The sequence below is a fragment of the Oreochromis niloticus genome, linkage group LG15 (assembly GCF_001858045.2).
Source record: "Oreochromis niloticus isolate F11D_XX linkage group LG15, O_niloticus_UMD_NMBU, whole genome shotgun sequence".
Classification (NCBI taxonomy): domain Eukaryota; kingdom Metazoa; phylum Chordata; class Actinopteri; order Cichliformes; family Cichlidae; genus Oreochromis; species Oreochromis niloticus.
In genome coordinates this window covers 16,628,919-16,656,579 of record NC_031980.2, presented here as the reverse complement: position 1 = coordinate 16,656,579, position 27,661 = coordinate 16,628,919, and the positions used below count along the sequence as shown (strand labels likewise).

The 27,661-nt window shown below is 39.9% G+C and overlaps 2 protein-coding genes across 8 annotated transcripts; one reads left to right on the top strand and one right to left on the bottom strand.

Moving 5' to 3' along the window:
* Positions 1 to 684: 684 nt before the first annotated feature.
* Positions 685 to 6,112, bottom strand: abracl (ABRA C-terminal like). Of its 2 annotated transcripts, XR_001224510.3 has the most exons (5): positions 5,834 to 6,112; positions 5,262 to 5,372; positions 3,702 to 3,767; positions 2,569 to 3,188; positions 685 to 1,031 (listed from the first exon to the last, which is right to left on the bottom strand). XR_001224510.3 is itself a non-coding variant. In XM_005475069.4 (4 exons), the coding sequence occupies exons 3-4, from the start codon at positions 3,760 to 3,762 to the stop codon at positions 3,004 to 3,006; spliced, it is 246 nt and encodes an 81-aa protein (XP_005475126.1). In that variant the 5' UTR covers positions 3,763 to 3,767; positions 5,262 to 5,372; positions 5,834 to 6,112; the 3' UTR covers positions 685 to 3,003. The 2 variants fall into 2 exon arrangements, 1 of the variants encoding a protein (XP_005475126.1); XM_005475069.4 differs by having other exon boundaries at positions 685 to 3,188.
* Positions 6,113 to 8,577: 2,465 nt separating this feature from the next.
* On the top strand, positions 8,578 to 27,233 carry reps1 (RALBP1 associated Eps domain containing 1). Of its 6 annotated transcripts, none has more exons than XM_025898787.1 (20): positions 8,578 to 8,754; positions 9,155 to 9,324; positions 10,628 to 10,769; positions 13,960 to 14,189; positions 15,038 to 15,200; positions 15,999 to 16,129; positions 17,425 to 17,587; positions 17,680 to 17,743; positions 18,524 to 18,678; positions 19,208 to 19,329; positions 19,728 to 19,808; positions 21,002 to 21,089; positions 21,585 to 21,686; positions 22,285 to 22,345; positions 22,546 to 22,744; positions 22,832 to 23,026; positions 23,473 to 23,562; positions 23,763 to 23,920; positions 24,007 to 24,112; positions 24,208 to 27,233. In XM_025898787.1, the coding sequence occupies exons 2-20, from the start codon at positions 9,172 to 9,174 to the stop codon at positions 24,274 to 24,276; spliced, it is 2,472 nt and encodes an 823-aa protein (XP_025754572.1). In that variant the 5' UTR covers positions 8,578 to 8,754; positions 9,155 to 9,171; the 3' UTR covers positions 24,277 to 27,233. The 6 variants fall into 6 exon arrangements, with proteins under 6 accessions (XP_025754572.1, XP_025754571.1, XP_025754570.1 ...); XM_025898786.1 differs by having other exon boundaries at positions 8,578 to 8,768; XM_025898785.1 differs by having other exon boundaries at positions 8,578 to 9,324.
* The last annotated feature ends 428 nt before the right edge of the window (positions 27,234 to 27,661 follow it).

The following is a 27,661-nucleotide window of genomic DNA, read 5'->3' as shown; positions in this document are numbered from 1 at the left end:
ATAGATAAGCATAAATGGTGATCATTAAAACACACACACACGTTACACAGCCTCTGGTTAACTATTTAAATGAAGCGGCAGCCTCAGTCGGCACTAAAGAGAACAGTAGAAGAAGATGGGAAGTAATCAGCACCACATACATGTGGGGAAGTATCACTGCCTCATTCAGGATACCAATTATTTCATAAGTCTGAATGATTTCTCATAAAGACTGATGTGCAGCTTCACAGCAAAACAGTATTCAAGGGTGCAGTAAATGTGTAACTCGCTGAATCTGTATACCAACATAAGCAATTAAATCAGATAATTTACAATCAGGATGAATGAAAAGACTGATTGAAATGAAGTGAGAATATGTTATTAGCAGGAACCAGACTCCATTCATAAATCAGACAATTTAAAGACCTTGCTTGTAGGGTACTGCTCGAAGCTGGTAAAACCTGACTAAAGATGATTTATGAAACAGCAGCCATCATGCTATAATTCAGCTTACAGTCAACACCCCAAGCAACAAATGTTTTCATAAGGATGCTAATAAGTCTGTCATTACCACAATATCCTCACACCACACCATAGTGGCCCATAAACCATTACACAATCTTTTATTACAGTGCTTAGATGAGTATCTTCCTCAGTTTAACATCTAGAGTCATAAAACACACAAGGAGACAAACAACAAAGAAGTTTCAAGGCTTCGCATGTAAAGATTTTATTCCTTGGAATGTATTCCACAGTAACAGAAACCTCTTCTAGGAATGTGTTATTGCCAATACAAAACACAGTAATGATGCACTTGAACACATCACACAGGCATCCCACTTGTTCACAGAAATGGCTCGAGGTATTGGCTCGGCAGTGATCATTACTTTCTCCCTCCTGCCAAACGTTCGCTTGTAATTTGCATTTGTGCTTCGAAAGTCACCTGAAACTCACACCTGAGCATCAGCAGGATGGCAAGCAGCACGTTTCTGTGATCAGGTTACAGTTTAGTTTCATTCATAATCAAGTTGGATCCATTTGTGCCATTGATACTGAGAAAGAGAGAAATGCACATTTCAAGTCAAGCTTAAACAAATACACCTGAATGTAAAATATTTAGCAAGGCTGACACAACAGCAGTGAACGTGACATGGGTCTTACAAAACTAGCAGACCAGGTGTTGTTTCACAAGGCTGATAACCAGCTTCTTATCATGAGAAGCAAAAAAAAAAAAAACCAAAAAAAAAAAAAAGTGAATGATAACATGACAGAGGCCTAATTTTAAAACAGAAAAAAAAAAGATATGATTTTATTAAAGAAATGTCAGCTACAAGATGTTACACATTCAAACAGCTTCAAGATTTTCCAAATGTATGGAGGCCCAAAGCGCTCAAAACTATATTAATTTAAGTTAAATGACTTAACTAAGATAAATTGTGGAAATCAGCCTTTACTGTTCCAAACTTTGCTTATGAACATAAAAATTTGACTCAACCTGCTTTCTTTATTACATGAAATTTAATAAGCAATAATAAGTAGTTTAATTTTTTTAATATTGTCAATTTTAGTTTACAAAGGAATTTATCTGTAAAGATCTGCAAATGTAATTTTTCATGGCTGTGTCTTGTCTGTCCATCAACACGACGGGAAAGAGTGATGCAGTTGTAAAACAAGAATATTGTGAATAATATTTTCTCAAATTTTCAGTCAGAATAAACTCTCTTATTAGTAGAAGGAAGCGGGCTAGCTTACAGCCAGACGTGTCTTGCCTTTGCTATTCATTTTGATTTGAAGCAATTACCATTTGATTAATACTTCATGCTGATTATAAACATCTGTTTTTTTGTTTTAAATCAACCATATCAATAGTTATTTAGGAAATTACTTAACTCACAATTTTGTTTTTGTATTAATTTGAACTGCTTTGGGCCTCCATAGAGGGCCAAGAATCACTGTTGATGATATTTCAGAAAAACTGATAACAAAAACGGCTAAAACAGAATAAATCACCTACAAGCGCTGAATTTTGATATAAGAGTTGTCATGCCTGGTCTGCTAAGTTTTGTTTGACCTACAGTACAAAACAGTGCTAAAATTAAAGAAACTAACAAAACTGCAAATGCACATTTTGTATCTCTAATTTAAGCCACAGCACGATAGTTAAACAGATTTTGGTTGCTTTGTTTTGGTCCTGAGTCACCTTTAGCATTTGGCACCAATCACCCTGTAATTATACACTAATAAAAACTGCACAAAAAATACATTCGCCATTTGCTCATCAGCTATGAAAAGGCAATTTCTGGAGAAATTTCACTAATGACTACATATAAAAAGATGGAATAAAAACGACTTTAGCACATCGCAATACAAAAAAAGAAGGTTTTTCTTTTTTTAAATGCACTTGAGCTGTCATTTAGTTAGTTTCTATCATGAGATGTTCTTGAATTTCCAAAAGCCCCGGTCAAATAAGAGGTAGTAGACATGTCTTGTGTAAACAATTACTGGAACGGCCGTTTGGTGGCACAGTTGGAGTGCACACACTACCCTTTGTCTCAGAGCTGTACAAGATTTTAAAGCAGAAACACTCACCAAGTAATGAGGTCGTAACTCCCACTACCAAAGGGAGGATTAGCCTAGTGCAGCTTGGTATCAGTCACAAACAATTAGAGAGAGCAAATGAAAAGTGTACAGTAGTTTGCTAAAGCAGCTAAATCTAGTGAGCATGCTGTCCTGTGGGTCGTCTAGAGTCATGATAATAAACTGTAGAGAGGCAAGTGAATGCATTAGCACAAAGTATTATATTCCTGATCTGTGGTCAAAATCACTACTTAATTTGTCACATAGAAAGCAAAAAAAAAAAAAAAAAAAAAAAAAAAAAAAATCCTATGCAGACATGCCAGCTGAGTCTGTCGGTGTACTGTTAGGTCAAATCCGATTGGTTATTGCAGTTCAGTTCAAATACTGAGCCTTGTGAAGGAGCGACCCACAGCTGCTAGAAGGCTGTCCTATCCCAATACCGGCTTCTCATTCTTGGAGCAGGATGACGTCAACGTTGTCGTGGACGCCCTGCAGAAGCAGCTCCCCCTGGAAATCGATCACCTTCTTCTTCTTGGCGGCCTTCAGGGTGCCCACCAGCGCTTCGAAGATGTTGGCACAACGGTCGTCATTAAACAAGACCCCAAACTTGACGCTAAATTTACCGTCAGCGTCTGAAACAAGAGATTTAAACGATTGTTACAGCATCGGGCAGACAATTAAAATGACTGTTGTAGCGATTTCAATCTCAATTCAATTTCAAAATAAACTGAAACAACCTAATTCTTGACTCCAATTAAAGTACCAAATCATTTTAATCGATCCCACAATTACAGACATTCATGCCTATTATGTGTATGTAAACTCCTACCACAACTGTACTTGTAAAATAGCTAATGGACACACCTGCATTAACTCAGAGTGGTTTGATCCACTGCCGTGTTTATAGAGGCCACCCTCCACAAATGTGGCAGTGCCACCCCGTTTCCAAAAACCCTTGACACACCCCTGCTACAAATGGCATAACTCTGAGTTTATTTGTTTCCTGCTTTAGAAGTGGTCAGAACCACAAATCAACACTGGATGACTGCATGATTGTTGTTTATTAAAGCTCACTGGATAATATATCAAAGTACTTCAAGGCAAACCATGTCATTCAGCAATATACAATGACAGTTTTGACTTACTTTTACTGCCGAGTCGCTGGATCTCCTGAACCAGCAAATCAATTTCGTGGGAGACATTCATTGTTGCTGCAGGCGAAACAAAATGCAAATAGTTGCATTAGCTTTAAATCTGACGTCACGGTTTTGAGTGCACTAAACATGAAACTACATCTAGCATGCTCGACTACTGCAGTGCTCCGCTGTCTACTTTTAGATTATTACGGTTGATTTATAACTCTGCTGCCAGAGCGTTTGGCCAGACTACAGAAAACTTGGCTGCCTGTCAGCTCCTATATCGATTTTAAAATCTATTTACTTCTTTTTAAAAGCCCTTGATGGTCTTCTTGCTCCAGTATTCATGTCTCACATCCTCAGTGCATAGGGCGCAGTATGGATGCTACATCCTGTGAGTAGTTCCAAAGCGAACGACAACACAGCTGAGGCGGCAGATTTTTTAACTTTTACACCCTGAGTCACGAAGCAGTCTGCTGGAGAGAAAGAGAGAGCAGCTGAAGTGTTGAAATCTTTAAACATCTTCAGCCCAGCTTTTGATTGAATATGGTAAACAGACAATTTATTTCTGTTTACACTTTCCTCATTTGATCTAATCTGTAGATTTATTACATTTGATCTAGCTTACATTATTAAATCACTGAGTAGAGGTTACAGATTATTGTGCATTAAAGCACATTAAAGTCTATGCATTGCGATGCATTTTATTTTGTCTAATGTCTTCTATTGTACTTGCAGGCCATTTTTAAATGTAATTTTAGATCTGATTTTTTTTATATTTTTACGTTAAAAGGCTTACCATTGCACATTACTTACGTTTTGTCTAATAAACATCTGTGCAGCAGTGTAAACCGACATACCTGGTGTCATCTGAACAAAATCTGACTGACTGATTGAGTGATCATCCACTAATAGAGGAATTTTCTGACTTTGGACAAACAAGGCTAGATTTAACAGCAAGTGCAGTAATTAAAGTTAGTTAACGAGCTGTATTTCGTCAATAAATATGCTTTGTTTAAATTTTAGACAAAAGTCTTAACATTTGTTCTAATCATGAAATTGGATTATCAGAAAGGCGTTTTTTCAATTTTGTTCCATTTGTGAAGGGTGTTTGGGAAAATGCAATTTAAATATATATATCAGACGCATATAAAGGCACTCGGTATGAGTACAACATATAAAAGAAGGACTGACTGCAGCACTGCAACAAGCTCCAACACGAGCAGGGCGGACTCATCAATGCGGAAGTAAGGGATTAGCGCTCACGGCTAGCCAAACCTGCTAATAAATACTTCTTGCAGTTGATTTATTTCAGAGATGTGCAGTCATTCTCAAGTGCTGCATAATATTAGCAGCTCAGCGATGCTTTACGCGACTTCAGGTGCAAAAGAAAAGACTCCTCTGAGTGGCAGATGTGAGCTCGCCGGTATGATTAGCTTCTAACATCCGACAAATCCTCCGCTGAGAGGGGAGCGAGGAGTTGTTCAGACCGATGAACGGTTGGAATAAATGATGGAAAACGATGTAACACAAGCGAACATAACACCGACACAAGGATGTGAATTTTACCTGATTACTTGGGCTTGTTTTTGCTTGTAATGAGGTGAGGGACGACTTTCTGATGAATCGGCACCGGTGGAAAATGATGCTGCGTTCAGAGTGCGCTCGGAGAACTCCTCCCTTTAGAAATGGAGCAACAAAGTGGTGCAAAACGAACCGAGTGAAGGTGTTTTATATTTAAAAAAAAATAAGAAGATTAAACAGAAGCATGAGATCACTATGTTATCTTCGTAAGAATATGCATGTAAAGAATTTCTTTGGTGTTAATGTTTATTTATATAGCACATGTCCGAAGCTCATACAATGTCTCCAGGCAGTAAAGACAACAGAACAAAAACTTTACAAACACATAAGATAGAAGTTGAGACACACACACACACACACACACACACACTGAGATGTCCTTACCTTAGGATCAAAGAAACAAAACAAAACAAACAAACAAACAAAAACCTTCACAATAAAGCCCAAACAAGATTTTGTTTTGAGAGCCAACACTAGTATTTAGGTCGTAAACAAATCCAGTAATGATTTATATTCTGAACGAGGTAATTATTAACTGTAGTTCAAAAGCTAGTTACCTTGAGGACACTCCTTGTATGCTGTAAAGTCACGAAATGTATGCTATTCCCCACAAACTGCAGTTTACAATGTGTATAATGTCCCCCCCATAAATCAGAAGTAGTCCTACAGAAGCTCTTGTCCAACAAGTCACAAATTTCAGATATTTCCGCGATTAACTAATAATTGCCTACTCGTAGTGGTATGTTGTGAAAATACGCAACTGTTTTCATTTACTGGCTTAATTTGAGTAGATGTGACAAATTTCCCACAACATATGAAGGCAACACGAGCGCTCATCTGACTTCATCGTGACACGCTGCCGATAGTTTGATGGGCTGTGGCCCATATAAGGTATTGAAGAGGCAGGAGATTGCGTGTCGTCCTACGTTTCGGCCTTTCCAAACTATTTCTTGCATCTCCAACAAAACACACAGGTGCTCAGCGAGCAAAAGTCCCATTGCAACACAGAAAGAGCCTATCAGCTTGTTAGAATAGTTGGCTGACTCCAAATACTTTTTCTGTTCTGCACATTTTTTGAACTCTATTCTTCTCCACCCCATCCCTATACCCCTTATGCGTGCACTGCAAATAACAAAGCAGTGACTCCATCATCATAGTGTTTAGAACAATGCAAAATATTACATATGCGAAGGATTACTCACCGAGCAAAGGCATAAAAACTCAGAGGGCCCCAAAAAGCCGCAGTTATTCAACAAGTTTATTAAAAATGTGTACCAAAATGCCGTTTAATTAACATTATCTTTATTTTTTTATGTTTAAAGAGCACTATACAGAACTAGTGAGAAGCAGATCTTAAAAAGGGTTTTTTTTTCCAAGTAGCTGACTGTTGCAAATGTGTCACCAAGACGCCAAGACGGTTCCAACAGGAACCAGAGTGAAATAAATAGAAAATTATTTTGTTTTGTTAAAGAGTTCCAAGAAACGATTTTATGTGTGAAAACATTACAAATGGCCACAAAACTAATCATTCGAGTTAAATGTCAGAATATCAGACACAAAAAACCAACAATGGGCGACTTATTTGTGGGGAAAAAACAAACAAACAAAACATATACATCTGTATAGCCACTGCAGTATGAAGTCGCGTCTCTATCAATTATAAACCATGAAATGAGTGCAGCTTTTATTTTGAAATTACTCATCCGGGTCCCCGCAGGCCAAGCAAGCTCGCGCTGACTCGGACGTCGCGAAGTGTCAAGCTAGCTCATGAGAAACCTGAAATGAGACCGGAAGTGTATACAATTTGCCTTCACTATAAAAGAAAACTTCTATTCCGTTTAAAAAAAAATGCTTTGAGTGTTTGACACCAGTGACAGAACTTGACAATTAATTATTTCATTTATGATTCACTAATTAAATTGAAACATTTAATGGAAAATCTGAACAGATGTTGTTAGATCAGATTTTTTTTCTTGTCTTTCTTTCTTTAAAATGCTCTTACATGATAAGACTAAATTTAATTGTTACAGATTGTAAAAGTTAAATTGGGCGTTTTCCTTTATAAATACAAAGATGCCACAAACATGAGGCCTCGGGCTTAATGTAGAGCACAGATTTATACAGAAATATGCCACAACTTCTGTCGTCCATTTGTGGTTTTATCCTAAACAAACAACAATAGTCCCATTGTGGAATGTAACAAAGACAAAATTGCATGTTGTGTTTTAATCATAAATATTTTTACATTTGTTATCCGATTCTAAATAACTAGGGTCAAATATCTCCAAGTTTTTTGCAATTGTTACACTTACATGTTTCAGATTAATAAACTAATGTTAATGTCGCACAAAGATAACCTGAATAAAAATAAAATACAGTTTTAACATAAATATTTCATTTTTTTCATTCAAAAAGTAATTGCCCCTTAACTTAATAAGTGGTTGTGCCACCCTTGGCAGCAAGAACTGCAATCAAAAGTTCGTCATAACTGGCAACGAGGCTTTCACGCCTCTGTGGAGGAATTTTGATCAACTGTTTTGTCCGTAATTGTTTTAATTCAGCCACACTGGAGGGTTTTTGAGGACTAATGGCCTTTTTAAGGTCATGCCAAAGAATCAAAATATCAAGTTTAAAAGAATCACAATCTCAAGTTGCCAAAGAATCACAATCTCAAGTTTAAGTCTGGGCTTTGACTAGGGCACACCAAAACCTTCATTTTTTAAGCCATTCAGAAGCAGACTTGCTCAACTGTTTTGGATCATTGTCCTGCTGCATAACCCAAGAACTGAACAAACTGATGGTTGGACACTCTCCTTTTGGATTTTCTGGTAAAGCAGAATTCCATCACTTACAGTTTGCTGTGTATATTTACTCCTGTTATCTTTGTCTAACAAAATTTGTGTGATGATCTGAAACATTTAAGTGTGACAAGGAAGGAGGCAAATACCTTATCAACCAGTTGTAACGGGTTCTTAAAGAAATAAAAAATAAAAGGGGACTTCAAAAGAAGTTTGGTTACAGTGAAAATTGTAAAATAAAAATGAAATTCTTGCCTTCATTCAAATGCCTAAAAATGTTGGTACTTTGATGGCAAAATAATAATTTAACTTAAATGAGCATGCAAATATGAAAATAGTTGAACTGCAAAAGTAGTCAAGTGTATAGTTATATGTAGTTTGCTCCTCCAGCACAAAATGTTATTTTATAAAAAATAACATAAAAATAACATATATATCTATAGAGTAGATGCTTCTGAGTGAACGCTATGTGTATTTTAATTTGAAGAGTAGGGCCGGAAGTCTCATCTTAACTCCGCGTGACTTGACACTGGTGGCAGGAATGGCGGCTATGATCACTAGAGGAAGGAACCAAGAGACCCTGAAACTTTACTTCTGACGGCCCCGCAGAGGAATGTGTTTCTAGTGAAGGGCAGAAACACCCTCCTGTAACGGATTACAGCGAGAAGAAGTGCTGTAACGTGAGATCACTGCGGTAGATGTCCGGGTCGGGGAGGTGGACGCACTTTGCTAGTTAGCCTAACGTTAGTGCCACTGACTTTGATTCAAGGTAGCTGTTAGCCCGCTGCACTACTAGCCAGCTGTTGGCTACTTGGCTTGGCTGGCCCAACAAGTTATTAACTGTGTGAAAGCAGCCTTTATTTAAATCTTCGAGTCGGGATCGGCGCTCCTGTTTGGTACACAGTATTAGGGACGTTTACAGAGATTGGGATAAGGCGCGTTGGGAACATCATTACAACAGCTAACCTCAACGTTAGCTCGGCTTAGCTAAGTTGGGATCCTGAAGTCTCGCCCATTTTTTGGATCCTGCCCCAGCCATTGGCTAAGGGCTAATCAACAGCCAACTTGTGTTCTTTTCAGGCTCAATTGGTACTACGATGGAAAGTCTAACGCTGAGTGATGTCGAGCAGAAATATTACTCGGATTTGTTCGTTTACTGTGACACGGACAACACCAAAAAAGTGGCTTCCAACGGGAGAGTTCTTGACCTTTTCCGGGCGGCCCAGCTACCCAGCGAAGTTGTCCTGCAGGTAAGCTAGCGTAACCGTGTTATCATTCAGACTGTGAAGCTGGGCGTGAAACGAAGGGCCATTGGGGGATTTTTGGCAAACTTGGCTGGCAGGCTGACTGTTGGAGCTGACTTGTCAGCCAGTGTCGTTGTGGTTATTTAGCCCGGGTGCTTAGCAGAGCTGCGCAGCAAGAGAGACACACCTTCTTCTGGCTAATGTTAGCCTTAGCTAAAGAGAGTAGGTAGACAACTCGCACAGTTTATTTCTTTATTGAGTTTTTTTGTCTCTAACTGACATATTATACATGCAATAAAAGCTGGCATGCCCTCTCTTCAGTTACCTTTCTGTGGGTATGTGTTGAACTGTGTATCTAACGCACTAAATAATGCTCATTGCTCTTGCTGCCCACTCTTTCCTGTCTTCTCCCTCCATCAACATCTGCCTTTTTGTTCATTACTGGCTGACATGGTGGAAATGCCTGTGATCCACAGAAGTGGAGACTTTGTTTATTAACCCTCAAATACGGATTGGCTTCTTGGTCAGATTGCAGTGATCCCCCTGTAGAGTGTCTCTGCTCTGACAACAGTGAGTCATGAGTAGCCAGTTAAACTGCAGCAGCCCATTCTTGTGACTCCAGATCTTTCAGCGGGGCCAATATTTGCAGTTTGTGAGTCAGCATCCTTTTCAAGGTCAACAAGGGGGGGGGTAGCTGTGTGGTGGGAGAATTAAGGAGCGTGGTAATCCTACCACTTCCAGAATCTACACTGAGCTCTGTGTTGGCCCGTCAGACACATACTGCTACAGTGTCATGTTGTAACAGGCTGAGAAAAGTCACTGCTGCTTTGTATCCAGTCATACTTGGATAAAGTCCCTCGTCAGCAAGAAAACGATCGGCGGTCAGCTGTGGCAGTTTTTTTTTTTTGGAGTGGCTCGCAGCACTGAAGGGCACCCTCTTAAACAGTTATCCTCATGTTATAAAATCTCACCAGTAGTACTAATCCACAAGTTTCAGTTGTTTATTTTAACCACTTTATCTTTTGTGTGTAGAAGGCGGTTTCATTGTTTATGTAAAGCACTACAAAACATGATCATCAGACTTTTTACGCATAGAACACACTGGACATCTGCTTGTGAACATGGCAGATGAGACCATTCTTAAGGGGAACAGTTCATCAGATAATTTAAACAGACACTAAACGATAGCTGTTGTTTATTCTCCTTTTTATTACTTGGATGTTATGTTTGCTTAGAGGAAAAAGCTGCTCTTTCAGATGAATACAATGTTGTTAACTGTTCTCCCTTGTCCTTGTGTGCGTGGGTTTAGATCACAGAGCTATGTGGAGCCACTCGGCTGGGTCACTTCGGTCGGAGCCAGTTCTACATCGCTCTGAAGCTCATCGCCATCGCCCAGTCAGGGCTGCCTCTGAGGGTGGAGAGCCTCAACTCGGGTGAGTCCATAAATCGAAGTGAGTCATTGTCATTGTTGTGCATTGATTTCCAAACAATACCATTACACAATTGTGGTCTATGTCCTTTCTGAAGTACCTTCAGACTTTGGTTATATAGCGATATACTGTTGTTCTCAGGCTGGTTAAAATGTTTCAGGTTAGAATTGGGTTTCATGAATTTCAGAGACAGCTGTTCTCTTAGTCAGGTGTTTAGCAGTAACCGGTATGTTCATCACCAATCAATTACATTTAATGGAAGAGCTATAATTTATCTATTAGAGTCTGAAATTTTTTTTGGATAAGAAAAAAGGTATTTATGTCAGAACTGCATGCATGTGGTTTTTTTTTTTTTTTTTAGGTGTGCAGTTCATTTAAGATTTTCATTCAAGTATGTTCTCATGTTTTTTTAAGCTGTTTCTTTGTCTGTTAGCAGAATTATTTAATACTTTTTACCACATTTGAGTCTTGTGCCATTGTATAAGTGAGTATCTTTTGGGGTAGAGCCAGATATGGATAATAGAGCTTTTGGAAGGACTCTTTACATTCAGAGACACAAATCAGATTCTTCTTCTTATGGCTGATGCCTGCAGGGCTCTCACCCTATTCCTAATATCCTTTTCTGTCACACCAAAAATTCTGCATGTCCTCTTTCACTACATCCATGAAACAACTCCTCTTTGTCTTTTCCTCTTTCTTAGCAGCTCCATAGTTAACATCCTTTGTCGGCTATATCCACTATCCCTCTTCTGCACATGTCCAAACCATCTTAGCCTTACCGCTCTACTTTGTCCAGACTGCTCAACCCGAGCCGTCCCTCTGATGTACTCATTTCTAATCCTGTCACTCATGAGGAAAAAAGTCTGCCACCTTCACCTCCATCATAACCGGTCTTACTACCATCCTCTAAACTTTCCAGTTTAACTCTCGGGCCTATCCTTCTGTCACAAATCACCTCTGACACTCATCTCCACCCGCTCCGCCCTGACTGCACTCTGTTCTTCACCTCTCTTGTGCACTGTCTGTTGCTTTAGAGGTTTGACCCCAGGCATTTAAACTCATTCACTCTGACTGCCTTTGCTCCTTGCGTCTTCACTATTACGACTGCCTCCCTCTGAAAATGACAATTAAATGAAAATGGATCAAATTAGAGGATGTATATATGTAAAGAAAACAAACAATTGCTGTCTGATCCAGAAGAATCCAAAAGGGACTTGTTCGCCTTTGGAGAATCGATTTCATACGCTGGATGTTTGATGCATAGGGTGTCTCATAACCCCGTGTTTCTAAACTGGGAAAATAAACACTGATGCATTAAAAGTAAGCTGTAAAAAGAGAACATCTTTAATGAGAAATGGCTCATCTTGATTAGTTGATGGGGGTGATGGCATCAATTTGCTGATTGGAATAGTATTGGCCATTCTGTGCTATTGTCTTAGTATTTGTGTCACCAGATGATTGTAATAGTATGAGCTGTTTCGATGACTTCCCTATTTATCTTAAGTAAACAATGAAGCCGTGGTGGGTTTGACCGCAAAATTACGCTTTGCTATTTGTCCCTGTTGAGTTCTCTCGAGGAAAAAGAAAAGGAAAAACGCGGCGCACGATATCACACTCATCCTCTATGCAACACGGTCAGTTTGGCCTGAATATATTGCAAAATCAATTTCATAATTTGACAAAAATATGAGGAAGCAAACAAGTCACTTCCTCCTAACAAAAGATTTAGGGATGTTTGAGCTTGGTAAACCTCGCTCTCAACTCTCTCTTTGTAAAGTTGGTGCTTTCTCAGAAGTAGACAGTTAATTACAGGATTTGGTAAAAATGTTTAGTTTACTCAGTGCTTTCAGAAAGCTTGAAGTCACCACAGTTGTTCCAAAATATTAAATAGAAAGTTATTTCTGGAGCGGAGGCTTTTGGGGTAATAATACAGGCGTTCAGAAGCAAAGGGGGTGGTTTGGTTTCTGTGTGCTTACTAAAAGACAGACCGCTGCACATAATAATCCTGTGGTGAAACAATTCTTTTAACCAGACTTAACATAGAGGATATAAGAGGATATTGTTAGTAGGTTTAAAGGAAATTTCCACCTTTTGCTAAAACTGATTATTAGTTTTCTTAAAAGTAGATTCTCATATCCACAATGCTTGAAGCAGCAAATGACTGGTACTTTTGGTGGAGGAAGAAAAAAAAATGTATGGCAAAAAAAATCCAGATCATTTTCTTCCCATTAGCTAATCAATTTGTTGCTGAGTCACTGAAACCACAGTGGGGTCATATACAAGAGGATTAGCTTATTTGGATGTCTTGGTCTTGGGTTTGTTTGCTTACCCAGTCTCTGAGAAAGCCATAAACACAGATAGAAAGGGTTAGGGTTAACAATATTAGTACCAGTATCATTTCAGTATCTGCCAATGAGACCGCCTACAAACTACAAAACCCTGCTTCATTCAACCATCTTTTTGTGGCACACGTTGAATTTTTGTGTCAGTTCGGTTTCTTTAAATAACTGTGGAGTTTAGAAATTCCTGCCTCGCTCGTCTTTACCTCCTTGAGATTGGATTGGTTTGCCTGATTGTTTAGTAGCAGGATTTCTCAAAATGTTCCAGATAGATTTGCATTAGTTTTTTAGCAGAGGTTGACCCAACATAGAAGGGATTAACTTTTGGATTCGGTCTGGATCCAGGTTTTTTTCAAAGGTTTCTTTAGCATTGTAAGAGAGGGCAAACAGAAAAAAATACATTCTCCAAGGGAAAAAAAGAAAAACAAAAATGGGCAAGCTACAGTGTGGTAGAAATTTAAATGTCTTAGAGCAGGCGAGCTGGCATGGACTGTATTCCTGTGTTTGTTTATCACAGATCTTTGTTTTAAGTCCTCAGCATTAAGAGTTAAGAGACAGCAAACATACACTCACTGTGGCAGTGTATTTCATTTTCTATTTGAGGAAACAGCGCTCTCTGAAAGGTATACTGTTGTTCCCATTTTACAGCAGTTACTCTCTTTCCAAACCCTATAAACGTCAGCTGATTGCAGCAGGCACAAGCATTCTGGGAAATCTAGGGAGTCAGTAGGAGTCGGTTTTCCTCTCTCGAAAGCCAGAAGCAACTTCTGGACCCTAGTGCACTGAAGTTTGATCTGGTCACCGAGTTGATTTCATTTTGTCAGCTGCTGCTGAACAGATAATGAAACTGAATTTAATTTCTGTCTCGACAGTCAAGGATCTACCGTTGCCAAGGTTTGTGGTGGGGAAGAACGAGGCAGAAGCGAGACATGCTGCACTGTACCAAGATCCCGACAGTCAGGGATTGTACCCTGCCCCCGGTACTGCAGTAATACCCAGGCCACCTGGCAGGGGTCACCAGAACAAGAAAGGACATCCCTCATCCACTTCACTTCCTGTCCATGAGGTCATCCAGCCCCTGGCAACTACTATAGAATCACAGGTTGGTAGTAGCAAATGCAAGAATCGATGTTGCGGGGACGATCGTATACAAACTTAATATTTCTTTGAACAACTGAACCCAGTGGTTACTTGGAGATAAGCTGCTGTGTTTCCTGTGTTTTTCCTGTGTGTACTTGACAGAGACATTAAAAGGGACACTCAAAGCATCTTGAATTGAAATCTATAGCAGAGCAACAAAGAGGTGGTGGAAATTATAAATTCCAAGGAAAAAGCTTTTCAAAGCCTCCATTTGGGGGAAAAGTCATGAAATTTTTAAGTGATCTTTACCAGATTTGAGTGGTGAATCTCTTCGTCGCTTTTATGTGTCCATGACTCATTGAAATTAAAGTCAATGTTGCTTCAAAGTAACTGCAAATAAGTGCCCAGAGTGGGAAGACTTGCCTCTGGAAGGACTTTGATGTTTGATTGCATTGCGTTCTGAAGTTTTCTGCTGCGGACTTAAGTGTGTTGACACGTGTGTCAGTTATGTAGATTTTTTTTCCGAAAGTTTTAACTTCTTACATGTGTTGCATAATCATTCACTAGTTTCTTCAGCATCCCAGATAAGAACTGATTGATGTAGTAGTTATTGGTCTTGGTTTGGATGTGGCGTGTTGAAGATTGACGTCTTGTTGTGTATTAGATGGGATCTAAAGGTTAACGCCCAAAACACTGTGAACTGTTTTAAAGCAGTAATACTACCACCTTCAAATCATTTTTATTCTGTGGACAATCATGCTTATTTTGAAAGTTTGCTGATTCCTTATATGTGTACTAAATGTCTTTTTAACTGCTTGTTTATTTCATCGGTTTGTTTTGTTTCTTTTCTTTTTTTTAATATGTCACCAGCCTGAACCAACGTCCCCAGTGGTCTCCCCTCACCAGTCTCCCCCAACCTCACCTCATTCCTGGAGGAAGCACAAGCGGCAACACAGTGGAGGAAACGCAGAGCGACAACCTGTGGTGGCAGCAACTGGAGCCGTGTGGACGCAGTTCAGAGAACCACAAACAGGTGACCCGCTTCTTAATGATAGTTTCTCAAAAAAGACCGATTCTGCCTATTTCCAACAACATATTTCTGATCTTAGACTTTGCTAGAGTAGCTTTGTATTTGCATTTAATTCCATTCACAGTTCAAAGTAATCCTTATTATTTATACCGATGCAAATCATCCCTTGACCTATCTCCCTTTGAGCCAACTATCTTCTGATTGGGTGCCCATTGTAAACAGAAGGTCTGAATGCCAAGCACATGGGGCTTCTGGACTCATCTTGGAAAATGTTAAAATCTTTTCAGATATTTTATAGACTAAATAATTATTTAAGATGATGATGAGCAGATTTGTTGATAATGAAAATAAGGACAAAGAGAAAGAAAAGTGGCAACAATTTGAGTTAAAATGGCTTTTTTCTGTCTTTCTTTTCTTTATTGAGGGCAAAAAAGGTAATGCATGTGACAGGGGTTTCACTTGCAAGCACTCACGAGCAGCAGATGATGACAATAACATCTGTAATGGCAAACAGAAGTGACAGATGCGTGGTAGAAGTTGCTTTTAGCTTTGACTTCAGTGATAAATTGTCGTTTGTACCACTTCCTGTTGTTTGCAGCGCCTACATGCTGTTAATGATATTTGCTGACACAGACACTTGCTGCAGTTTGTCATTAGGGGACCAAAGTAATTGTGTCCGCCTTTTTTTAAAAATTTTTCAGCATAAAAAGTAGTTGAGATATTACAATGAATAATATGAAAACAAAACTTCTTAATCAACATTACATGCAAAAACATACTTTCCTGTTCTTCTCCTTTCAGGTCCAGTGGCTGGCGATGGCATGTGGCCGTCCCACTCACCGCCTCTTCCAGGTCAGGAGAGTTGGGTCAGTTTTACAGCAGACACACCGCCTTCCAGCACGCTCCCAGCAATGCACCCATCATCAGTCCAGGTACAGCGGTGTTTGCTCAACTCACCTCTTATTGCAACAAGCTTCATTATACAAGCAAGCTAGAAAGATGCACATCAGAGTTCCATCTTAAATTACAAGGCGTTAGTTGGATGTTGGATACACTACACTGATTCAGTACTTCAGCAGCAATAATGTGACGTAATGAGTTTCCGTATGATTTTTGTCAATCTCTCACATGATTGTGGAGGAAATTTGGCCCACTGTTGTTAATGTTGCTTCAGTTTGAAGTTCATTTATGGGCGGTTCTCCTAAGGCCCCGCCACAACATTTCAGTCAGGTTGAGGTCTCAACTTTGCCTGGGCCATTGCAACACCTTGATTCTTTTCTTTTTCAGCCATTCTATTGTAGATTTGCTGCTGTGCTTGGGATCATTGTCCTGTTGCGTGACCCAGTTAAGGCTGAGCTTTATCTGTCATTGTTCCAGAAGTCTTGCGGTTTGTTCAGATTTCACAAGACAGCATATAGTCCTGTGAAAATGTTCTTTTTCACAATACAGTGAACGCCCACTATTTTAAATAAGGGCTCCGATTACGGAAATGAGTTTTCCATTAAGAAATATTTTGGATCTATTCTATCTTTACCACCATTAGCCAATCACTATGCAGAAATGGGAGCTGGGATGAGAAGACAGAAAAATGAGGCTATAAATTGAAGGACACATGTACACCCTCACGATACAGACCTAGAGAAGGCGATACAGTTCAATAGAGCATAAATATAGATCAGCAAGTTACAAGATGACCACACCGAGTATTTTAGCTGGAAAATGTGATGAGCCTTAGAAAAGCTGCCATCAGAAACTGCAAACATAAAGCACGAGATATCACAGTAACCACAATCGGGCCTTGAATGTCAGCCAGCATCTTGTATCAGTACTTTATCTGCAAACGCTGCTGCTTGACTGAAACTTGAGCAGCTTCTGTGACATTGCTCACGCAAAGGCCTCTGTACCCACTGTCTAATTATAGGTACACATCATGTCCGCTTTTAGTTTCTTCTTGTCGTTCTGAGCTAACAAGCAAAAAGTCAGTTCTACTTTAGGCCCAAAATTCTGTAACCATTGTTGTTTCAGTTTTGAATATTATTCTTTTAAAGGTTTTAATTCTTAGAGTGCCAAGTTTGTATGTATGAGTAGGGGCCAGGGAGACACGCACTGTACATACTAACAGTGAAGAAGCTGGATTTGCATAGGTTAAAGTGTTATTCTTAATACTTAATTATGCTCGTCTTTATACTTTCCTTTCTTAAATGTTTCTGTAAATGGGTTCTCGTAGGAAAGCACAACGATACGAACAGTAGCCTCAGCTGCAACGACCAATGAGATCCAGCGACAGTCCAGCACGTACGATGATCCGTGGAAGATCACAGACGAGCAGAGGCAGTATTACATTAACCAGTTTAAAACAATTCAGCCTGACCTCACTGGCTTCATACCTGGTAGGAACAAAAATACACATACACACACACACGCGCGCGCTAACAGGATAAAACATGGGTTATTAATAAACTGTGGTTTCTGCGTGTTTCAGGTTCAGCAGCAAAAGAGTTCTTCACTAAATCAAAGCTACCGATTTTAGAATTGTCACATATTTGGTGAGTCACTGCTTTTCTGCTATTTATGGCCTCTGTGTGTGTTTGTGTATCTAAGGGAAATTAAGGGCACCATATACACGCGTTCACCACCTGAATGGAGTTGATGGCCACATTTAACAGTTTGACATGCTGATATGCTGTAGGTTAGAGCAGGATGGGTATTGATCTTTGCACCAGTGCTCCTTTGTTCTATTGAAAGTTCCCTAATTTCATATTTATAAAACTTAATATGAAGCTGTAGTAAAAGCTTTATTTACTTGTTAGACAAGTGCAGTGTGTGGCAGTTAATCCTAAAAACACCAAGAAGCTTTTCTTTGCTCTTTATCAGAGTGTATCATCACTGATCGGACAACATGTGCAACCTGGATAAGGTTAACTGTTAAACTTCAAGACTAATTTTTACTAAGAAACGCCAAACATCAACAAAGACGAAAGGTTTGACCTTATGTAGTTGCTGCAAAGAAAATGTGTTTCACCAGTTCTTTGTTAACTCCAAACCAACCTGGCTTTATTTTGCTGATGAGTAAGATGTTTGTGGATAATTTGTGTGGCTAATCGAGCTCGTCAAAAACAAGTTGTCGGTTCTTGTTTATGGGATTATTTCCAAAGAAGCGTGCAGTGTCAGTTGACACAACTTGTTTAGACAGGATTCATAATGACTAGTATCACCAACTCTAAGCAGTAAACGTGGCATGTAAATGGGCAAGTCGGATCAGATTCAATGTCTGCTATAATGCCGTATATGATATGATATTCTCACTGTCTAATGTGTGTTTAAAGGGAGCTGTCAGACTTTGATAAAGACGGAGCGCTGACCCTGGATGAATTCTGCGCTGCCTTTCACCTGGTTGTGGCCAGGAAGAATGGCTACGACCTCCCCGAGAAGCTTCCTGAGAGCCTGATGCCAAAGCTGATTGACCTCGATGACTCAGCAGGTGCTCAGGCTTGCCTCTCTCTTCCTCTCTCTGCTGCACTCTCTATTAATTTTCTTAACCTCACACCTCATTAGACCTGTAGGATAACAGTGGTATTGTGCAAAACCCGCATGTTGGAAATAGTTAACTGATTTTTGGGCTGAGCTGCACTTTTCATGACACAGTTTCATGCTCTCCTGGCCTCTTTTAACTTGACATTGACTCAGTTGCTGATAGCCATAACAAACATGTTTATCAAGTGTTATAATTCAGTGTTGACCTTGTTTTTACATATCAGAAAAACAGCAGAGAAATAGTCTTTCTTATGTGCTTATGCAATACTCAGAAACAGAAACGATTGCACTTTGAAGTTTAGCGATTTTAGCCATTGATAGTTAATTGTAGTTGGCATTTTGAGTGCATGAAAAAAATGTTTTATCTCAAGCTGTTCTCTGAAGTTCATCTTTTTGAAGAATCCCAACCAAAAGTAATGTCGTGTGGATTTTTTTAGTTTATTTATGTGTATCTAACTCGTGTCTATTTTTTTCAGAAGTCCCAGAGCAGACTGCTGATGTTGGATACTCTGCGTCACCAGTAGAGGTGACCCCCAACAAGTCTCCCTCAATGCCTTCGCTCAATCAAGCCTGGCCAGAGATGAACCAGAGCAACGAGGTTCCACCGTGCACGCACCACATGATTATATGTGTCGTTTTTACACATCCTCTAAACTCGAGGCTGTTTGCTTTTGCTCTGTTTGCATTTGATTCATCTTAATTGCTCAGGGTTAATTAAGTGAGGTTGCTCTCTCTTTATCCATCCATTATAATTCAAGTGCCACTTCATCCTCTTCACCATCAAACATATTTTCTGATAATTCAGCACCTCCTCTCTCACTTCTTGAGACTGTGTATGAAAGTCGGCAATGTCCGTTTTGTTTCCACGCCTGCTGATGATGCCGCGTCAGTGTGGCATCACGGCAGAGGCTGAGACTGATGATGTAAATGTGTGATGTCACTGCACTGGCTGACTGACTGACATGTTTTTTCTCACTGTCTGTCTGTCTCCTGCAGCAGTGGGAGACGTTTAGCGAGCGCTCCTCCAGCTCACAAACTCTGACCCAATTTGACTCTAACATTGCACCAGCTGACCCTGTAAGTCAATCACTTAGTATGCATGGTTTCACCATTAATGGACAGACATTAACCCTCTCCGGATCTCTCTTCTTTTTCTCTCTATCTCTCTCAGGTTCTCTCTGTCTCATTGTCTGCATGATGTTCTTTCAAAGTGCAATTAAGTGCATCAGCAATGGAAGTGTGTGTTGTGATTTGGCTTGCTCAGTTTCTATTGGACATCCCTTTTTTTTTTTCTTTACAGTCACATCCACCAATCACATTTTAAGATTGTAAGTGATGCATTTTTCCTCACATGATTAAGAACTAAAGGTTGTGCACAACCTTTGTTTTTGAACAGTCCAAGTCCTCCATATTTATTTATTTTTAATTTTTAAACTGTATACCAATAATTGTCCTAAAAATAGCTCTGCACCATTAGTCTGACTTCAAATACGGTTTTACATTGCAGGAGTGTGCATCTGTTTTTAGACTGCTTTTATGTGCTCCCATTCTGAGCTGAAACTCAAGATTTAAAAAAACAAACAAAAAAACACACATATCAAGCTTAACCTATAAATCTCCCAAAAATTAGATTTATTAAAGTTTTCTATGTTAGTCTTAATTGACCATTGAATTTTCTGCAGTCAGTTTGTATATGAATGTAAGGCTAATACAGTTATTTTTAGCCATTTGAATAATTCTGAATTTAAGTAAAAGTAACTCCACTGATGTAGGAGTAAAAAAGCCCCAAATCTCTCTCTGCTGTGGAAAAATCCTGGATTGACAGCAGACCCAAACGGCTCCACAAATTCTTTTTTTTATTTGTTTTTTTGTGGCTAAATTCTCCGCTGCCATCCATGCACCAAATCTTGATGGGTGCACAAGATCTTTGCTGTCCAACTGTGAAGAACACACTCGGAGCAGAAAATAATTTTTGAAACAATAACAGTTTTTTGTTGTTGTTTGGGATAATTGTATGGGCACGCCGTCTTTTATTTTTATTTCATTTTTTTATTTTTTGAAAAGCTTATTTAGAAAATGTTTCCAGGTCTTTCAAATCTTCTCATTTAAACATGCTTGATGAGATGCTCAGTGAGCATGTCAGCTAAAAGATTGCCACACAGGTTTTCATGTTGAACCTTGCTCCTCACAGGACCAGCAGCAAAAAAAAAAAAATTATACCTATCTTCTTCCTGTCTGTTTGACCCTCTTTGTGTCTATCTTTTCCACAGGACACGGCCATCGTTCACCCAGTTCCCATCCGGATGACGCCCAGTAAGATTCACATGCAGGAGATGGAGCTGAAGAGGACTGGCAGTGGTGAGAAACTCTCTGACCTTAAACTGACTGTCCAAATCCTGACTTAGTTGAATAAATAATAATGATATTGATGCACATGTGCAGCAACAGGCAGACCTCTAAATCTGTTTTTCTAGGCAGCACTGTGAAGGAACTTTAATATGACTGAAACAGATATATGACCTAATTGCATTAGAAAGCATTCTAGTATGTTCTTTATATATTGTAACAGGTGGGAAAACCTCCAGCTGTGGGAATACAGTCAGATTACAGTGTGCTTTGCTGAGTGCACTATGGGCAAAGTAATAAAAATGTAAAAGGTCACCATTTGAAATCATTCAAAGAGAGCCTCACAGGAGCTTTTATTACACATATACATGTTTTTTTTCCTGCAACTGAGCACGTTTTGTCCAAACTAACAGCCGGATTGCAAACATTTAATTTTCCCTGTTGATTGGCTGCAGTTGCTTCAACACTTTCCCCTGTTTGTGATCTCCCCCTTCCTCCAACATTTAGACCACAATCATCCTACCAGTCCTCTGCTGGCTAAACCTCCAGAACTGTCTGAAGAAGCCAAATTACCTGCCTCCATGAAGTTTGTAGCTGCCAACACTGTAGGTGAGTAAAAGATGAGCTGCTATGGTAGTGAGCTTTAATACGGTGTTCCTAAAACATCATCAGACATGTGATTCAGTTATTTATTTTGTTTAGTCATCTTAATCCACTTTCTATTTTAAGGTCAGACCATTAAGAACAAAATTACAGATAGAAATCTGGCAAGCAGTCGATTTAATGACAAAAGAAAACCCTTGATACTTTAATGTCAAAAATCAAGACTAAAATAAAAATAGAAGTAGTTTTCCCTTATGTATATGTTGGAAGGTGTCTGTGGCTCAGGTGGTAGAGACAGTTGTCTGCCAATCCCTGCTTCTCCATACCACATGTCAAAGTACTGAACCCCAAGTTGCCCCTAATGCATCCATTGGCGTGTGAAAGCAGTAGAAAGTACTTTGAGTGGTCAAATTTGGTAGAAAGGCGCTATATTAGTACCAGTTCATATTTGTCTTTCCTTTACAAAATCTGGTGCCTTCATTACCTCAGTTCAGCTGCTGATAGTCCAGACAAATTTTTGTGGAAGAATTTTTTAAAAATTACCATTTTGTTAATTTTCCCATGATTTGTATCCTTAAGGGTTTTTTTTTTTCTTTTCATGAAGGTGATGGTTACAGCAGTTCAGACTCTTTCACCTCAGACCAGGAGCCAATCACAAGGCAGAGGTTCGTTCTTTTTCTGTCTGTCCTTTCTGACAGTTACTGAAAGTGATGCTTTTGGGTTTTTCTACTTCATCACATTGTTACTCAGTTGGTCATCTTGCAGCTCTGTTCAGTGATCAACTCTAGACCTGAACTGTGATGAATCGTGTTGTAAATAAAGCACTCTATCCTGTGTGTTAATCTTTAAACATTAATGTGTTCAGGTCTCAGTCGGGTACGTCCCCAGAGGCTTTGAAGGTGGTAGCCCCGCCTCCCCCTCCACCCCGCCCCCACCCCTCCCACTCTCGCTCCTCATCTCTGGACATGAATCGCACCTTTGCTGCCACGTCTGCCACAGGACAACCCCAACCCTCTACGATAGCTTACCCTCCTGCTGTGCCTCCACGACCGCTTCCCACACAAGTAAGAAAAGTATTTTATCTGTTATTGGCATCATTTGTGATTTTGATACTACGAAAGCTGTCACGACACCCTTTCATCCCTCCCCAGACATCAGTACCACTTACCGGGCATCGCGTAGAGGCGGAGAGTATAGCAGGGGGCGGGGCGGTGCTCACCACCACGTCCCCGCAGCAGATTCCCCAGCAGCCCAACTTTGCAGATTTCAGCCAGTTTCAGGCCTTTGCAGCCTCTGAGCAGCCCTCAAGCCTACCAGAGGTGGACAAACACATTGAGCCAGGACAGGTAGGTTGATCCTGGAGGGGCAGGGTTTGGAAATAGAATGATGCTCCTCTAGACAACATCAGTTCTTCTCAGAGATAACATTTATAGTCTGGCTTTGTGTATAATATGTTGATGTTAATGTACTGATTTTTTATTTGATTGAGTGTATTTCTTTTGCTCTTTCAGTCCCCCCAAAAAATCCCCAAGTGGTTGTTTATTTTAGTTTTCCTTCCATTTGTTATATAATGTTTTAAACCCACACATTGATTGACAGATTTCATTCATATTATCTGATTTTTTTTTTTTTTGTCTTCTAGTATTAAATATTAAACTTGTTATGAAATATTATTGTTGCAAACCATCTGCAACCTGCATCTTTTAATTTCTTAACTGTGGCTGTTGTGTTACATTTGAGTAAAGGTGCAGACTTTCACTATCACATGCATTGTTTGTTTTTATGTCCGCAGGGGGACAAGCCTTCGGAGGGTGCCGGCCCCTTGAGAACAGTTAAGAGTGACGGACAAGCCGATGAGAGACCCTCAGCTACAGTCAACTCTGTACGTCTGAACTTTAAACTCAATAAGACCAGTGGTTTTTAAACTTTTTGTGTTTGTGTGGAACATCAAGAGGCAATCTAAAATTGCCTCTTGATGTTCTAATCTAATAAACAAGTGTTTATTAGATTGCCTCACAATCTAATAAACACTTGTTTATTAGATTGTGTGAAATTGAGGTAAACTCTTTGTTGTCCCGTCAGGGAGCCAAAGGCTCCTCCGGCCCCCTGGCTCCTCCCCCCAAACCTGTACGTCGAAGGTTGAAGTCTGAAGATGAGCTGAGGCCGGAGGACGAGCAGCACGGTCCACAGAAATCTAACGTCATAGCCGCCGTCCTGGCCACTCAGCCTTCCATTCCCAGGTGGAGAAACTCGTTTTGGTTGAGGACACTTTACAGGGCGTTGTGTTTATCAGCACTTTCGAAAAAGCGTATTTCTCTGTTTACAGGTCAGTTGGAAAGGACAAAAAGGCGATTCAGGCTTCAATCAGAAGGAACAAGGAGACAAACACTGTTTTGGCACGACTTAACAGTGAGCTCCAGCAGCAGCTGAAGGTATGGAAGACATTAGTAGTGTTTTCTAGTTTTAGCAAACAGACTTTGTTCTCCTTTTAACTCCCGCTTTGCTCACACCTGTTTTCTTTTCCCAGGATCTGCTTGAAGAGAGGATATCTCTAGAAGTCCAGCTGGAGCAGCTCAGACCCTTTTCCCATCTTTAACCTACGTATGGAGAGCAACTCTACTGTAGTTCATCTGAATCAAGGCTGTGGCCCTCGATGTGACTCCTCCCTCCCTCCTCTCCTTTTCCTTCCATCAATCCCGGCTTTTCCCGGAGGCTTCAACCTGCCTCAGGGCGTTCCGTTAAAAACTGTCACGCTCAATCACACACTGCTCAATCGTAAACCGGACGGACCTGAGGGCACAGTCTTACCAGTGGGAGGGGATCTTAGAAACTGGCACTTTTCACTTTTTGCTAAAGAGAGGCGAAGGTGAGGAGGATGACGGCAAACTGAGAGGCAGAGCGCTCCAGCTCCAAGTTCGCTCTGAAGATAAAACTGCTGGTGTCTTGATTAAATCACTCTCTGAATGACTGAAGGAGAAATGCGGAGTGTATTTGTCATGTTTGTGTGACTGTTTGTGCATTTGTGTTCCTGGTGGCTGGCACCAGTATGCTTGACTCGGCTGCACCAAACTCCTGCAGAAAATTTAAAAAGGGGGCGAAACAGGTTTTTTTTCTTCTTTTGTGTAAGTGAACTGAGACGACCTGTAAAGGTTTTAGACCTTCGAATATCGTCTGATGTCACAAACTCAATAGGTTGGGTCTTGTTTATTACACCGAAATTGACATGGAAGAGTAAAGACGGGCAAATTGTGCTTTAAGTGAGCATTATATGCTAAAACTTATAAGTTTCTGGTTTATAAAAAAAGGTTACATTTTTCCTCTTTTCACTTTTTGATCCGTGCTACTACTGTAGTGATTTGAAGGCATTTCTTCTTTTTGAATCCTCATGAATGGTCTGTTCTGCTGAACATGTGGCACCCATGGCTGTCCACTATTGTGAAATAATCCAAAGAACACAGATTTTATGGGCTTGCAATGGGACACATGAAGACCGAAGGAAGTCTACAGCACAAATCATCCGTCGGTACATCGGTCAATAAGCAAGTAAGGATAAATTTGTCTTTTTCTAAATGGAGTTTGGTGTAGTCGCCCCTCTATTTGTGAAACATACTGGGCTATCTCCAGACAGGACCTTTTGTGTGTTTGTGTGGGGCTTAATGACTAAACCAACACGGTGAAGGCTTTTTTTTTTTTTTTTTTTTTGTGACTCATCCTGTGACATGAACTCAGTCCACCCTTCCTCTCTTACTGCCCCTTCAAGTCTACATGTAAACGTGGTTTAAGCGTGGTTGATGGCGTGATGCAGTGAGTGAAAGTGCCGTGTCTTCTGTTTTTTTTTCTACATGTTACAGTGTTTTGTTTTTTGGGATCGTCGTGACTGAATGGTTTCACTTTATGCCAAATGACTGAACTTTCACTCTTCTCTTTCACCTCCGCTCAGGCTGTGTTTGAAGAAAAATGCACCACCTTTTCTTTCCCTGGAGTTTTCTTCATTTAGTTTCAAACCTAGCTCTGGCTCGACATTTCAACTTTCTTTCTAACGCTGCAGGTTTTGTTTCTTTCTTTTTTTTTTTCGTTTTCTCTCCCAAACTTTAACTTCACCTCTATGAGTCAAAAACAGACATTCATGTGAAGGGTTTGAAGATACTCCAGCTGTTTGATTGCAGGAAGCGGCGTTTATGAAGAATACATTTGTTGCTGATTCGGGAGAAGTTTCTCTTCAGCAAACATGTGCACAGATCCAAACTGATGCAGAAGGTAGAGCTGATTTTTGATGATTTAAAAAAGAGGAAAAAAACAACAACAACAACAAAAAAACAGCTGTTTTCCAATCGGGCAGTCAGCACTATGCAAGAATGGGCGATACATCCTCACAGACCAACTATACCTAAGTGTTTGTACGATGATAGTAGCAACCATGTGAACAGTATACTCTGGTTTTTGTATCGTAGCTCTTCCAGAACATCATCTACTGTACGTTTTGTGATTTATTTTTGCCTTTTTGTTGTTTTTTTTTGGTGGTACTGATGAGCAGTCCACTTCCCCGGGCTCCTGGCTCCAGAGGGAAGTAAACTCCAGATCAGTGTTGTATCAGGGCAGTTTCACCTGAAATCTGTGGGTGTAGATGAAGCTTAACAGGAGAGCAGTCAACAGAATGGGAGACCTGAATGTCCCAACTGCACTTTGAACTGAATCCCCCCCCCCTTTGTTCCCTCACAATTTCTTTTATTTGTTGTCTCCCTTTGCTTACTTTTAATCTGCATGTTGTCTTTCACGTGTATTTAAAAAGAAGATGCTTTAAGATGAAAAAGATAATGAACCACTTGTTTTATTTGTCATGTTTTTTTTTGTTGGGTTTTTTTGGTTGTTGTTTTTTTTTTTTTTTGTGCTAGTGTCATAAAATGCCCCGTTTTTGGTCAGTGAATTCTTCTTTTATTAATGATTTATCCTTGTGTGTTTTGTTTTGGTGAAGCATCAGTCTTCTAAAGCCTTACTCCCCCCTGACCGGCGTTCAGGTTTCCACAGCGGCTGACTGACCTCTCTTCCTTGTTGTATCAAGGCTCGCCTTCTTTTTTTTCTGCTGTTGAGGACGATGATGGAATTGGTGTGTGTGTGTGTGTGTGTGTGCGCGTGTGCGTGTGCGCATGTTGTTTCCAGACCTGGAACTAGTACCATTTAAAACCCTGTTAAACACCTTCATGTGGGATTGATTTTATTTTGCTAGCACAACAGCTCCCTCGTCATCCTTTAACCCAAAAGGCAATCCAGGCAGGCAGAAGCAATCAGTCGGTAATGAAGTCTTTGATGGGATTTTGAATGCTATTCGCTCCCAGATCTGTGTTGTATATTGTATATGATACACACTTTTGGACTCATATGTAAATTTGCATTAATTGCTGACTAACAGCGAAAGAATATTCTATTTAATTCCTTCTCTCTTGGCTGTGGGAACCCTAGATGTTTAACTGCATGGATGTACTGTATCTCTGCAGATTCAACTAGCAGCTGTGTGATTTTTACACAAAAATAAAAAACGGCACAATATTTTAAAAACTGCTCTCTTTACTCACTAATTTATCTGGAAATGGTTAAAAGGTCTTGTAATTGGGGAATAAGCATCATTTATCTTCTAATCTGTACCTCCAGCAGGAAAATGTACCTAGTCACCAAACAAGAGTCCCCTTAAACTCTTTATGACCATGCTGGTGGACTTCAGTGGACTTCCCCAGTTAGCCAGCAGGGATGTACATCTGACAATTCTGTCGAAAGTATGTGATAAGTCATGTAGATGTGGAGTAAAATCAAAATGCTAATTTACTTGAAATTTATCACCCCATGGTTTAATGGTGTTGGGAAGAAAGTGGGTTCCATAGTGTAGCAGTTTCATATATTTGCCTAACAAGAGATTTGGATTTTGGTCCGCGTCACTTGGTTTAAATTTCCAACGATAAAGTATGATCACAGCAAGACTATAAGATCGA